Here is a 13,348-nt window from a genome sequence, read left to right as displayed (position 1 = left end):
TCATATCTGGAATTTACTCTTTCCTGACTTCATTGTGACTAAGGTCAAAAGATTTCTTACAGTTCAGTTAGAATGTTAAAACTTTAGGTCTGTTGTTTATAGTATAAGAAACAGTATAGAAAGGAGAACTAACATATGTGTGCTGGCACTAATGTGTTTAAGCCTTATTCATATGCAGCTACACAGTGAGATAGCAGGAATACCTGTTAATTTCAGCAGTACAGGAAGACTACTCCAAAATTTCTTCCAAGAAACACCAAGTTCAGCTGTGCTTGCTAGGATCATGGTCTTTGCCAGTCATCCCATCAGAAATAAATTAAATAGTTTCCTTGTGTTAAATGTCATGTTGCTGAAAACAGAGCTGATGCCCAAGTGCAGTGAGTTCAGAGCCGCTGCGCACCATGGCTCTGCTGTAGTGCTCTGCTGTTTCCCACAGGCGTCCTTGGGTGAGGAGGGCCCATCATTCAAGCAGCAGAACCAATCCCCATAGTGAGAACTTCTGCCTTTTTAACCTCCTTGCACTTAGGCCGTCTGCATAGCTGTATTTTATAGCACTTTGTTACATCCTTATTGCACTAACTTAATTATCGATCCATAATGGCTTTTGAGTACAAATGTGTTTTTCCTTCTGTGTTCTGGATTCATAGTGAATGTCACAGAGGCACCCCAAAAGTCAGTTTAGGTGGATGAAAGTTCCAAGAGACTTTATTCTAGCCAGAAGAATTTAACCAAGAAACCAACTTCATTAATCAACTTAACTAAATCAACTCCAAATTAATTAGCACACTCCAACAACATAAAACACAGGTACGGATACCAGTTGAGGAAATTATTGTTGTACGACCACATAAGAATAATGAGAATCCACAGCATACACATATAAAAAGAAAAAAACAACAGAACTAGAGGCCTCCTTCACTCAAGGGTACCCAGAAAAGAATAATCACTTGCCACGGGTGGGCAAGGGCTCACTCAATGATATATCCAGAAGGAAAATCACTCGCCAAAAGAGGAGGTGGGGTGTACTCAGTCCTAGGAAGTCTCCTTAGATGGTGTTCCAGTCCGAGGGCTCTGTTCACAGACCCACTGCTCTGAGAAGACCCCTCAAAGGAAGACTTCAATGGGGGCCCCATTTTATAGCCTGGTCAGATCTGGCTGTGGTCATTACCACATAGCCCAGAAGCTTCTCATTTTCTCTGGACACCACCTTTGTTGAGGACTTTGTCTATTGACTGCAGGCCCCATCCCTCCTGCCCACCCCGAGCTGGGCTGGGAAGAAAAGCTGTGGCTCAGTTACTGCAGTTTCATAGCCTGGATCACTACAATATTGCTCTCTACCAGCCACTTGAGAGGAGGTTGTAGCATGGAGGATCTGGTCTCTTCTCCCAAGTAGCAAGTGATAGGATGAGAGGAAATGGCCTCAAGTTGCACCAGGGAAAAAATTCTTTACAGAAGCAGTTATTAAGCATTGGAACAGGCTGCTGAGGGAAGTAGTTGAGTCACCATCCCTGGAGGTGTTTAAAAGATGTGTAGACGAGGTTCTTAGGGACATGGTTTAAGTGACAGAGTTAGGTTAAGTTTGGACTCAATGATCTCGAGGGTCTCTTCCAACCAAAGTGATTCTATGACTCTATGAAGTCACTATGAGCCAGGGTGGGGGAGGATGTGACTGTCAGCACTTTGGCACCACTCTGGATGTGTACTGGGCACAGCCACAGTGTGGCACAAAGGTGCTAAAGAGCCATCAACTGCCCTACTGAAGAAGACTCCAGATCTCATCAAGGGATATGCAACTGCCACAGGGAGGTTTCTTTTTTTTTTTTCTTCTATGGTGGATGATAGTCCTCTATTTTAGTAATAAGAGTACTGTGCTTAGTGGCCAACTTTGGAAGCAGTTTTTTATCTTAAGACAAGTTCTGTACCTGTATGATTTTCCTGTGTTACAGATTTTCCTATGTTACATTGAATAGTAGTGAGAAAACCTTCCTGTAAATACAGTTTTCCCTGTTGACTTCTGTTTCACAGAAGGTCAAGGGAGTACCTGGCTGCTCTGCTGCCTCCATCGCTAACACACTCCACTTTGGCAGAGAAGCTTGATGCTTGACAGTATTAGACCATTCCTAGATTATCAAACAGCCACCAGCTCTTCTGTGCAAAGCACAGCAAACCACTCAGATAAGGTAAATCCCACCAAACACTATAGTGGCTATCAATTCTGAAGCAGTTCAGAGGGTTTGCTTTTCTCACTGACAGAAGACATGCTCCAATATTGGCTGTAAACCAAACCCCAGTGAGACAGGAACTGCCTCCAAGTACATCTGTAATGTGGTGGGTCTTGACAGAAGGTGAGCAGGTGAGGCAGCTGACTTTTGTTCTTAAGAGAACTACTTGGAGTTTTGTTCAGGAGACTAAAGGAAAGTCCCTCTCTATTTTATTTTTTTTCCAAATATTTCCTAATTGTGTGTTAAGCCAGGAATCCTAACTGTGACATGAGGTGCTGCTTCTGTTGAGTATTAAACTTCCTGACCTTGGGCAGAATCAGTGCTTCTAGAATTTGCTGTTTTCAGCTTCACAGTCATTAAGTATCTATTTTCAGGCATTATCCAAAACTTTGGAGGCTCCTCTGCTCCAGGCTTTTTGCTGAGTTGACTTGGTGATGGGACTGGGAAAAAATAGGAGATTATTTTTCCTCCACAAATGTATGAGAACCTATAGAATGAGCCCAGGAGTGGGAGCTAGGAGCTCCTGAACTCAAATGTGTCCTTTAACATTTATTTTCTTGGTGGCCATGAGTAAATCCATTAAAATGTTTGTGCATTTGTTTCCTCATGCATAAATCAAACTGCCAAGGTTTCTCTAGCTTCTAGTGATGTGAATTCTGAATATTTGAGTCATCTTCTGTAGAAAGAGCTTTGACAGGAACACATAGCAACAGCTTTGCACATAAAAACTGAAGTTAAAATTACCATCTGGCTCTCCTGAATAGGCAGCATAGCCATATACAGTACAGAAAGAACCCCAGTCTCTGCACGTCCTGACAACCTGAGATTCAGCTGGCTCTGGGGTTTCTGCAGGGATGAGAAGAGCCAGGAACTTGGCTCAGGTAGTTGTTGGCCATGCTTTTGTTTCTGTTCTTCCTATCAGCCTGCAGTATGTGCCGATAGCTGATTTGGGGTTTTGAATGGGTGTAGATCTCAGACTTGCAAAATAGGCGTTGCAGTGGGGTGGTGATGTTAAGTGCTTAATGTGCTGGCTGTGCCTGTTAGTGATTGATCAGAAAAGCATAATGTACTCCCACTTCTTAAAGTGATGGAATAACTGTTGAAAGAAAAGGTCTGTGATGATCAGTTTGAAGATCCTGAGTTTCACTTCTACTCTGATTTCTGTGAGGCTCTGAATATGCCAAGGGAGTGGAGTTTATGGAAAATATGTCTGGGGAGTTTTGTACAGGCTTCAGATCACTGCAAATTCCAGCTCTTGCAGAGAAGTTAGTTATATGAATGTGTTATGAAATAAATAAAGTGCTTAGATTAATACTAACAAGTGAAATGGAAGATCTAATTGCTTACATGTGCTAAGTAACCTACTTCAGATTCTGATTTTCAAAAATGTATCTTGTATTAACTGAATTAAAAATTAAGTCTGGCAAATAACGTATAAATTAAGAGTTTCCAAACACATTCTAAATGCTGTTGTAAATAAGCTTTATTTTATGTAGCTGTATTGTCACATTTGAACAGCTAGATCATCACTTAAAGTTAATATCACTTATTTATACAGGGTTTTGAATCCCAGCAAAACCAGGGTTTGATCTATTGCTCCATGTAATATAAACCAAAGATTCCTGGTGACTTTGAGTTGGGCCTTAAGTTGAAGTTATTTTAGGTCAGTTGTGTTACAATACAGAGACTCCTTGGTACATTACCACTATTCAAAGAATATAGAAGCCATAAATATCACTGTGCAATTTGTGGAACCCTCAGAAAAGTACAGCACAAGGGTTACGAACTAACAAATAACAAGTGTTTTGCCACCCTCTGATCTTCCAGATATCACCAGAGTGTGCCTGAAAGCATATGGAAATGCTGTGAGATCTGCAGCCTGCTTAGGGCTTTTTCCATTCTAAATTGTACATTGTGGAGAGAATCTGTATCCTTTTTTCCCCTCCAAGCTCTCTGGTGATTCTCGTGTGCTTTGTGGTCATAGTCATCACACATGCCAGAGCATCCTGACAGGCAGGCCAGCATGGAAAGGCTGTGCTTGGGAAAAAAGCCTTTCATGTGGCCTGACACAGGCTGTTGTGTTGTAGCTTGGAGCAACACACAGTCAAGCTACTCAACTATTGGAGCCTAATCTGTGCACTAAAGCCTTTAACGAGGCAAATAAATCTGTCATCCGTGTGGCCACTAGTAAACTCTTTAGGAATTAGTGGTTTGGAGAATACAGTTTTAGAGAGTTGTTAACCTTGGGAGTTGTACTTACAAGACATGGGGTACACAGGCATGAATTTGGATTAGCCAGTGAATCCCAGAGAGATTTTAGTGTGTGGTGATCTGAAAGTTTTAATGTCTATCCAGAGCAGCCACAGAAGTAAGAAAAAAACCCCACCATAACAGCATACGAAACAGAAAGAGGTGACCTTTTCCCAGGAACAGGAAGGATACAAAGATGGGTCAGGTCCAGAATTCTATCTGTGACAAGGGTCAGCAGCAAATGACTGGAAGAAAAACGCAGATGATATATTTGCACGCAGGGGTGGGTTGATAGCACCTTATATTAAAACCAGTGTTATAAGTAAGAGTAAGATCTCTCTGAATTTTCTCTGCTCTGTTTTGATGAGTCTGCAGTGATTGGCTTAAATAACCATTTAGATTTCTAATCTACTCTTTGCCTTCTCCTTTATACTGAGTCAACCAGTGAGATTTTGTCTAAGTGGCTGAGAAAGTGTATATAAGTGCTATTAATATGTATTGTACTGTGTGAACAGTCAGCCTCCTGCACCCCCATTCTCAAAGACATCAGATGTGTATTCAGTACTTCACATATCCATGGCTGTAGGAAAATGGCTCAGTCATAACGATCGTGTTTGACTCCTGCCCTCAGACACCGTCTCTTTGATCAGAATTACCTGTGGATACATAGAGCGTGTGTCTGACTTGATTGTAGCATGTTCCCTTCTGATGGATCAGGAGTGACTAGGCAGCAGAATTATCATTGTAGAGAGCGTTTTTAAGTGCTCAGCTCTGACTTCCAGAACCGCAATCAATATCGGTCCTCTGTACTGGTTGAACACTGACACAAGCGTATGCACTCCTTGCTGGTAGTTAAATGTATTCTCTACATCAAGAAATGTATAGATAGTGAAGAGCTTTCTCTGAAGAACAGTCACAAGCAGATTGAAAGCTTATGAATAGGAATTACAGACGGAGGCAACAAAGGGAACCTGGTGGTTGCTGTTTACTACAGGCTGCCTGATCAAGGGGAGCCTATTCATGAAGCCTTCTTACTCCAGCTACAGGAAGCATTGTGCTCACAGGCTCTCATCCTGCTGGGGGGTTTGAACCACCCCGACATCTGCTGGAAAAGTAACATGGCAAGCTGTAGGCAATCCAGGCGACTCCTGGAGTGCATCAAGGACAACTTCTTAAGCAGAGTAATAGACAGCCCTACCACATGGGATGCAATACTGGACCTATTGGTCACAAACACCAGTGAGCTAATCAGTGATGTCAAGACTGGAGGCAGCCTGGGCTGCCATGATCATCCACTGGTGGAGTTCACAGTCCTGAGAGATACGGGACAGGTGAAGAATTTTAGAAAGCAAACTTCCAGCTGTCCAAGGAGTTAGTCAATAAGACCCTTTGGGAAACTGCCCTCAGTGACAAGGGAGCAGAACAGAGCTGGCAGATATTTAAGGATGCTTTCCATAGGGTGCAAGAGGTCTTGATCCCCAGGTGTAAGAAACAGGGTAAGGATGGCAAGAGATCAGCATGGTTGTGTTGAGACCTGCTGATCAAACTAAAGGGCAAGAAAGAAATGCACAGGTGGTGGAAGCAGGGACAGGCATCCTGGGAGGAGTATAGGGACACTGCCCAGTTGTGCAGAAGTGGGGTCAGGAAGGCCAAGGAGCTGCTGGAGCTGAACTTGGCAAGGAATGCAAAGAATAACAAAAAGGGCTTCTACAGGTATGTCAACCAGAAAAGGAAGGTCAAACAAAATGTGCCTCCCTAATGAGCAAGACTGGTAAACTGGTAACAACAGAGGAGGAGTAGGCTGAGGTACTCAACAACTTCTTTCCCTGAGTCTTCACTGGCAAGCTCTCTTCACACACCTCTTGAGTGGATGGACTTTGAGGCAGGGACTGGGGCAGCGAAGTCTCACCCACTGTAAGAGAAGAAGATCAGGTTCATGGCCACCTGAGGAACCTGAACATACCTAAGTCTTTGGGACCTGATGAGATACATCCCAGAATTCTGAGAGAATTGGCTGATGTAGTTGCCAAACTATTATTTGTGATATTGGAGAAGTCATGGAAGTCAGGTAAAGTTCTCGGTGACCATAAAACCACACATTTTTAAAAAGGGTAGAAAGGGTAGAAAGGGTAGAAAGGAAGACCCTGGGAACTACTGACCTGTCAGCCTCATTTCTGTGCCTGGGAAGACCATAGAACAGATCCTCCTAGAAGCTATGCGAAGGCACATGAAGGACAGGGAGGTGATTTGAGACAACCAGCATGGCTTCACTAAGGGCAAGTCCTGCCTGACCACCCTAGTGGCCTTCTATGATGGACATCAGTGGACAAGGGAGATCTATGGATGTCATCTATCTGGACTTCTGTAAAGCCTTTGACATGGTCCCCCCAAACATCCTTGTCTCTAAATTAGAGAGATGTACATTTGATGGGTGGACTGTTTGGTGGGTGAAGAATTGGTTGGATGGTTGCATCCAGAAGGTAGTGGTCAATGGCTCAATGTCCAGATGGAGATCAGTGACAAGTGGTGTCTCTCAGGGGTCTGTATTGGGACCAATACTGTTTAATGTCTTCATCAGTTATATGGACAGTGGGAACAAGTGCACCCTCAGCAAGTTTGTAGATGACACCAAGCTGAGTGGTACAGTTGACACACCTGAGGGGCAGGATGCCATCCAGAGGCCAGGGACCTGGGCAGGCTTGAGAAGTGGGCTCATGTGAACTGCATAATGTTCAACAAGGCCAAGTGCAAGATCCTGCACCTGGGTCATGGCAATGCCAAACATGGACACAGGCTGGGTGATGAAGGTTGAGAGCAGCCCTGCAGAGGATTTGGGTTTACTGGTGGATGAAAATCTGAATATGACCCAGCAATGCCAAGTGTGTCCTCGGCCGCATAAAAAAAGGTGTGGCCAACAGGTTGAAGAAGGTGATTCTGCCCCTCTACTCTGCCCTGGTGACACCCCACCTGGAATGCTGTGTCCAGTTCTGAAGTCCTAGGCACAGAAAAGACGTGGACCTGTTGGAGCAGGTCCAGAGGAGGCCACAGAAATGATCAGAGGGATGGAACACCTCTACTGTGAGGACAGGCTGGGAGAGTTTGGATTGTTCAGCCTGGAGAAGAGAAGACTCCGGGGAGACCGTATTGTGGCACTTCAGTCCTTAAAAGGGGCCTATAAGAAGGTGACAGACTTTCTAGAAGGGCCCATTGGAATAGGACAAGAGGTAATGGTTTTAAACTGAAAGAGGGAAGATTCAGGCCACATGTGAGGTATAAATTTTTAACAATGAGGGTGATGAGACACTGGAAAAGATTGTCCAGAGAGGCGGCAGATGTTGCATCCCTGGAAATATTCAAGGTCAAGTTGGACAGTGCTCTGAGCAACCTGATCTAGTTGAAGATGACCCTCCTCATTGCAGGAGGGTTGGACTAGATGACTTTGAAGGTCTCTTCCAACCCAAACTATTCTAAGATTCAGAACAGAATCACAGAATGAAGTAATTTGGGACCTTCAGAGGTTGTGTAGTCCAACCACTAGCTCAGAGCAGGTCCAGTTAGAGCAAGCAGCTCAGGGCTATGCACAGTCAAATTTTTAATATTTCTGAGTATCATGGTATCACAGACTCTCTAGGGCCTTCCCAGTGTTTGACCATCGTTAAGGTGAAACTTTTTTAATAGAGTGAGAATTTGTTGAGTTCCAGCTGTGTTTGTTGCCTTTCATCCTACTTCTACTCATCTCAAAGAAGAATTTGCCCCTGTCTTCTCTATGTTTTCCCATTAAGCAGTTGCAGAGAGCAATAATGTTTCCCATGAGCCCTCCCTCTCCTTGAGGCTGAACAAACCCAGCTCTCCTAGCCTCTCCAGACACATCACCTTCTCCAGCACCTTGAGCACTGTGGTCACTCTTTGCTGGGCTTGCTCCAGTACGTTGAGGCCATTTTTGTAAGGAGGAGCTCAGTACTGGAGAGAGTACTCCAGATGTGATTTCACAAGTGTCCATTGGGGAAGAATGGCTTCCCTTGGCCTGCTGGCCACGTTCTTGTCAGCACAGCCCAGGATGCGGCTGCCCTTGCTGAATGGGCAGGCACTGCTGACTTGTGCTTGACTTGTCCACTGGGACCTCCAGGTCTTTTTCTGTAAAGGTGCTTGTGATCCGGTTGGCTCCCAATCTGTACTGTTGTGTGAAGTAATTTGTCTTGCTGTTTGTTTGCAGGAGTATACAGACACACAGTAAGCTTACATAAGCACAAACACACATTACTGCTGCCTTCAAAGTGCACAGATTTTTGAATGAGTTCATTCTTGATACCCTCAATCGAGACTGAAAAAGTCTCTGCTTAAAGCAGATCTATCACTTGAGGATGATATATGTTAATTTTGCAACACTGTGCTGTTTTGTCACCACTGTTTCATGCTGCGAGGGCACAGGTTTCACCATATAGTTATTTTTCAAGAATAGCTACGACAACAGGTATTTTCATTTCAGTCTTGTACTAACAAATTCTGGCCAATCTGTGTTAGGATTACTAAATGATACAAAATGAAGCAGGAAAATGCTGTTAAAGTCAATGGCAATCACACCAGCACTTGCCCTGTGCAGCAGATTGTAAGTAATGATAGCTCAACTGCTTGTACCATCTAGTTATTCACGCTCAGACTCACTTTTGCAGCCAGCAGTCAGTGCTGTAGTACAGAGTGGGAGGATCTGTATAGACTCCACTGTAAATACAGTTTTCCCCAGATTGTACTGGTAGTAGTGACCTACAGACAGCTCTCCTGCAAGCTTTGCTATCACTGTCCTGTATTTCTTCTGCTGGGCAAAACCAAGGTACACAGGTGGCTCGAGTGACACAAGCAAGGTATGGCAGCAGAGCTGGTTCTGCGTGGCTGTGGAAGCCCACGTGCTGGGATACAGGCTTCCAGCTCCCACAAAGGATTTTTATGGTATTCAAATGCTGGCTCCAGTTGCTAACAAATGAGTCAGTGTCTTTTGCTGTTGTCCATAGAAAGGATTTTTTTCCTGACGGAGGAAAAGTTTCATGTCACATGCTATGAATAATCCCCCCATTTTTATTTGTGCTGTATGAAAAGGATATGCTTGTCTAGTACAGATTTTCTGGATATGGTGATCAGACAGGTAACAGAAAGGTTATGTGGACTTTCCTCATGCTCTCAGACAAGGAAACTTGGATGCTTCATGTGGCCCTCTTGTCTGCTTGGTCTCATTCAGCTGCAAGAAAGGAGGGGGCAGCTCTGTCAGGATGTACTGGTGCCCGTTTTACATTGTCTGGCAGATGAGTTAAGATCAGATCAGATGACATTAGCGATGAATCTAAATATTAATCTTTGGGAGATGTTGGGTCATGCTGTGAATACTAGAGTTTTCCACCATTCTCCCCCGAAAAGGATGTGAAGTGTCTTATAGGAGTGTCTTTAAATATACTTTTTTCTTGGCTCTATTGCATTCTTTTGAACAGTCCCTATGGTGACAGCACTGCAGTGAAACTGAAAACACAGCACTGAAATTCTTTGGTACCGAGGTCCCTGCCGTTAATTCTCTTGATGGCCCTGCTACCAAAGGATCTGTACAGTCATTAGTATGCCATGATATACAGTTGTATAAAACACTAGCAGTGCTGTGGGACTGCTCAGAAATTTCATGACGATCTTGAATCTCTTTTTGGCTGACTGCTGAGTAGTTCTGTTTCTCTTTTTTCCAGCGCGAGATGAGAACATGGCCACTTTCCGTGGTTCTGAATACCTTTGCTATGACCTGTCACAAAACCCCATTCAGAGCAGCAGCGATGAGATCACTCTCTCCTTCAAGACCTGGCAACGCAACGGGCTCATCCTGCACACCGGCAAGTCAGCTGATTATGTCAACCTGGCCCTGAAAGATGGTGCAGTCTCCTTGGTCATTAACCTGGGGTCTGGGGCCTTCGAGGCCATTGTGGAGCCAGTCAATGGCAAGTTCAATGACAACGCGTGGCACGACGTTAAGGTGACACGAAACCTGCGGCAGGTAATGGTGAAGGGGAGAAAATGCTGGGGAAATATTTTTCTGTTTTATTGGGACAGAAAGATGTGAGAGAGTAATGGAGAAATGGATGTGCTCAGTGGAATCGCTGGAGTTTCTCTACCTTTTCTGGATCTCGGTATCTGAAGGACAGTGAAAAAACATTAGTTGATGGGAATTTATCCCTGTTGCAATATCTTCATTTCCACTTTATTAATTTTCTGTGTTTTTTTTTTCTTCCAGTTTGATTTAGTAATAAAAACTTGATATAACTTTACTTTCATCTCCCTTTCCATTTCTCTTTTTCTGTTCTCCCTTTTTTATTTTATTATTTCCTTAATTATGATTCAATCTTATCAGTAATATTCTTGTTGCATTTAATTACTGTGGGAACAGAGGCTTTTTCCAACAGCCAATGCTCTACACCTCTCTTCTTGTTCTTTCAGTTTTGTTAATTGGTTTAACCATTGCCATGATGTCATAATTCTAATTCTGAAAGACTTTTGTTTTTTCTTGTGTGTGTGTGTGTGGGGTTTGTTGTTGTTGTTGGGGTTTTTTTGTTGGTTTGGTTTTTTGGTGTGTGAGTGTGCAGGTATGCAGGCTGGTGGGTATGTGTGTAATTACTTTAAATTTATAGTTTTAGAACTAATTAGCTGGAGTCTTTCTGACTCTTCTTGATTTTCCGTTCTTTTCTTCTTGTTGTTTTTTTCTCCCCCTTTTTTTCTATAATGAGATTCTACTTCATTTTTTTTGTCTCTGCCTATGAGACTCTTCTGTTGGCTGTGAGGATGGGAACAGTGGAAGAATCAAAAAAGCCAAGCAAACACAGATCAATCCAGCGCCCTACAATCCACTTTAGAAATTTTTTTCTGGTTTTAGCACTTTAATTTTGCACATCTGTATGCTGCTTTTCTAAGCAAACAACTCTATCAGGTGACGTATTTGGTAGGAGGTTAGTCTTAAAATCCTGCAGCCTTCCTCATGAAATATAAATTCAGTCATAAATAGATAAGTTAAAATTAAATAACCTTACTCTGAAAGCTGGTGAATATATCAAGTCACTAAGGCACATTCACTGCATGATCAATGAGGCTTACACTGTGAATAGGAGCTATTTGGTGTCTTGCTGATTGGTAGAGGCAGCAGAAGTAGCTTGTAAACTGAGGTTTTAAAATCAGTTTGTGAAAACAGTATGATCTGTTCGGTTGTTCATTACTGTGAATATTAACACAACCCTTAATAGTTTTATTTAAGTTTATACAACTTCGTTTGCTGAGAAAACAGCTTTTGTGGTAACATTTTACAGCTAAGGTAAAAATATATTTGTGAGTATCAGATAATCAGTGCCAAGGACCAGAAACAGTCTCTAGTAGATGTCAGTGGATAATGTATCTGTTGTGGGGCTATCATGTCTTTCTTTTAAATATTTGGGTTTAGGGTGAAGAGATTTGTCTCTCCCATGTGAATTCCTGTATTGCTACATACACAGGATATCATCAAACTTTCATGAGACTGCATGGTTCTTACTTATGGCAACATGAGTTTGTTTTCTCTAGTCTATATGCAGATAAAAAATTAGTTTCTTATGCAGTGGATGACTCATAATGATCCTATTTTGTTTAGATATTCCCATTGGTCCAGTAAGGAAGGGTCAGAATACGTGGCTTTATTGGATGCATTTTTTTGTTTTTTAGATGGTCTGAAAATGGCTGGTCTCTGAGTATCTCAGTATAGATAACTGGTCATTTTAGTTAACGATAGTTTCACCAGAAATCAATTTTCAATGGGAAAATGTGCCTGAAGCAAAATGCATCCTTGCTTCATGCCAGCGTTGGTTTGGATCTTGAAGATGCAGAAACTGAGGAAGGGTCACAGACAAAACTGTGGACAGGAAGTTCTCACTTTGTTTTCCTGATCTTTCAGCTGGTGATTTAAAAATTTATTTCCTGAGTCCATGGTTAAATGGAAATATGTCTGTGTCTCTTTGTCTTTGATTAGACCAGGACAGTGCTTTGGCTATTATTAGAAAGCAGGTGAGTCCCTTGCCAGTAAAGCAGCACAATAAATATTTAATCTTCCTATCTATTCACTACAGATTTTTTCATATGATAAATAAAAAATAAGTAGCAGAGGTGATTTGGGGTCCAGTTCTATAAATAGGCATGACAGAATACAGTTCAACCAATAAATATCAATAGGGCTGAATTTTTTTTAATCTTTTTTCCCTGGATACTTTCATTTTAACTTCTGATCAAGTTCAGTCTCAAAATTAAGACATTGACACAGAATCTAGAACTGCCCAGAAATTGGAACTGATGAGGCCTTGAGGAGAAGCAATCCTGCTAGTCCTGAAAGTTGTCATCCAAAAATTATTGGTAAGTTTGACCATGCTTTTCAATAAGGAAAAACCTCAAATGCTGCAGCCTCCCTGTCAGATCCCATGCATTCTTACTTTTAATTGACATTCCTGGGGACAAAGAAGTCTTAAAACCCTTCAATCTAATGGACAAAGAGTTTGGAAAATATTGTAAACTTCAGTGACTGATAACTAAGTTATAAGTGCTATGGACATGTTTCAGGACACAGCTGAGAATGGTCAGTCTATATCTTGACCTTATAAATGCTTTACTTCCCCAACAACAACAAGATAAAGACACCATTCTAATAAAGCGCAAGGTGAAGGATTATTTTTTTTCTCCGTTCTGACAACAGCTTCCACCTGCTTCCATGGCCTGTGTGTGTGCATGAGAGTTTCTTGATCTGTGAAATACTTTAACATTTTTCAGACAGGCTATGTACCTGTGAAGTCCTTTGATATCTTCATATGGAAGACATAATAAAGGACAAATATTATTTGTTT

The 13,348-nt window shown here is 42.4% G+C and overlaps 1 protein-coding gene across 1 annotated transcript in view; it reads left to right on the top strand.

Moving 5' to 3' along the window:
- Positions 1-13,348, top strand: part of NRXN3 (neurexin 3) — a gene marked incomplete at its 5' end in the record, with an annotated part of 972,314 nt that overhangs the window by 208,525 nt on the left and 750,441 nt on the right. Inside the window, one exon of the mRNA XM_082057637.1 lies at positions 10,172-10,494. Coding sequence (XP_081913763.1) covers positions 10,172-10,494 — 323 coding nt within the window. The remainder of the gene's footprint in view (positions 1-10,171; positions 10,495-13,348) is intronic.

Source organism: Streptopelia decaocto (genome assembly GCF_964273445.1).
Source record: "Streptopelia decaocto genome assembly, chromosome: 7".
Taxonomy (NCBI): domain Eukaryota; kingdom Metazoa; phylum Chordata; class Aves; order Columbiformes; family Columbidae; genus Streptopelia; species Streptopelia decaocto.
The sequence above is the reverse complement of the archived record's forward strand: the minus strand, read 5'-3'. Positions and strand labels throughout refer to the sequence as shown.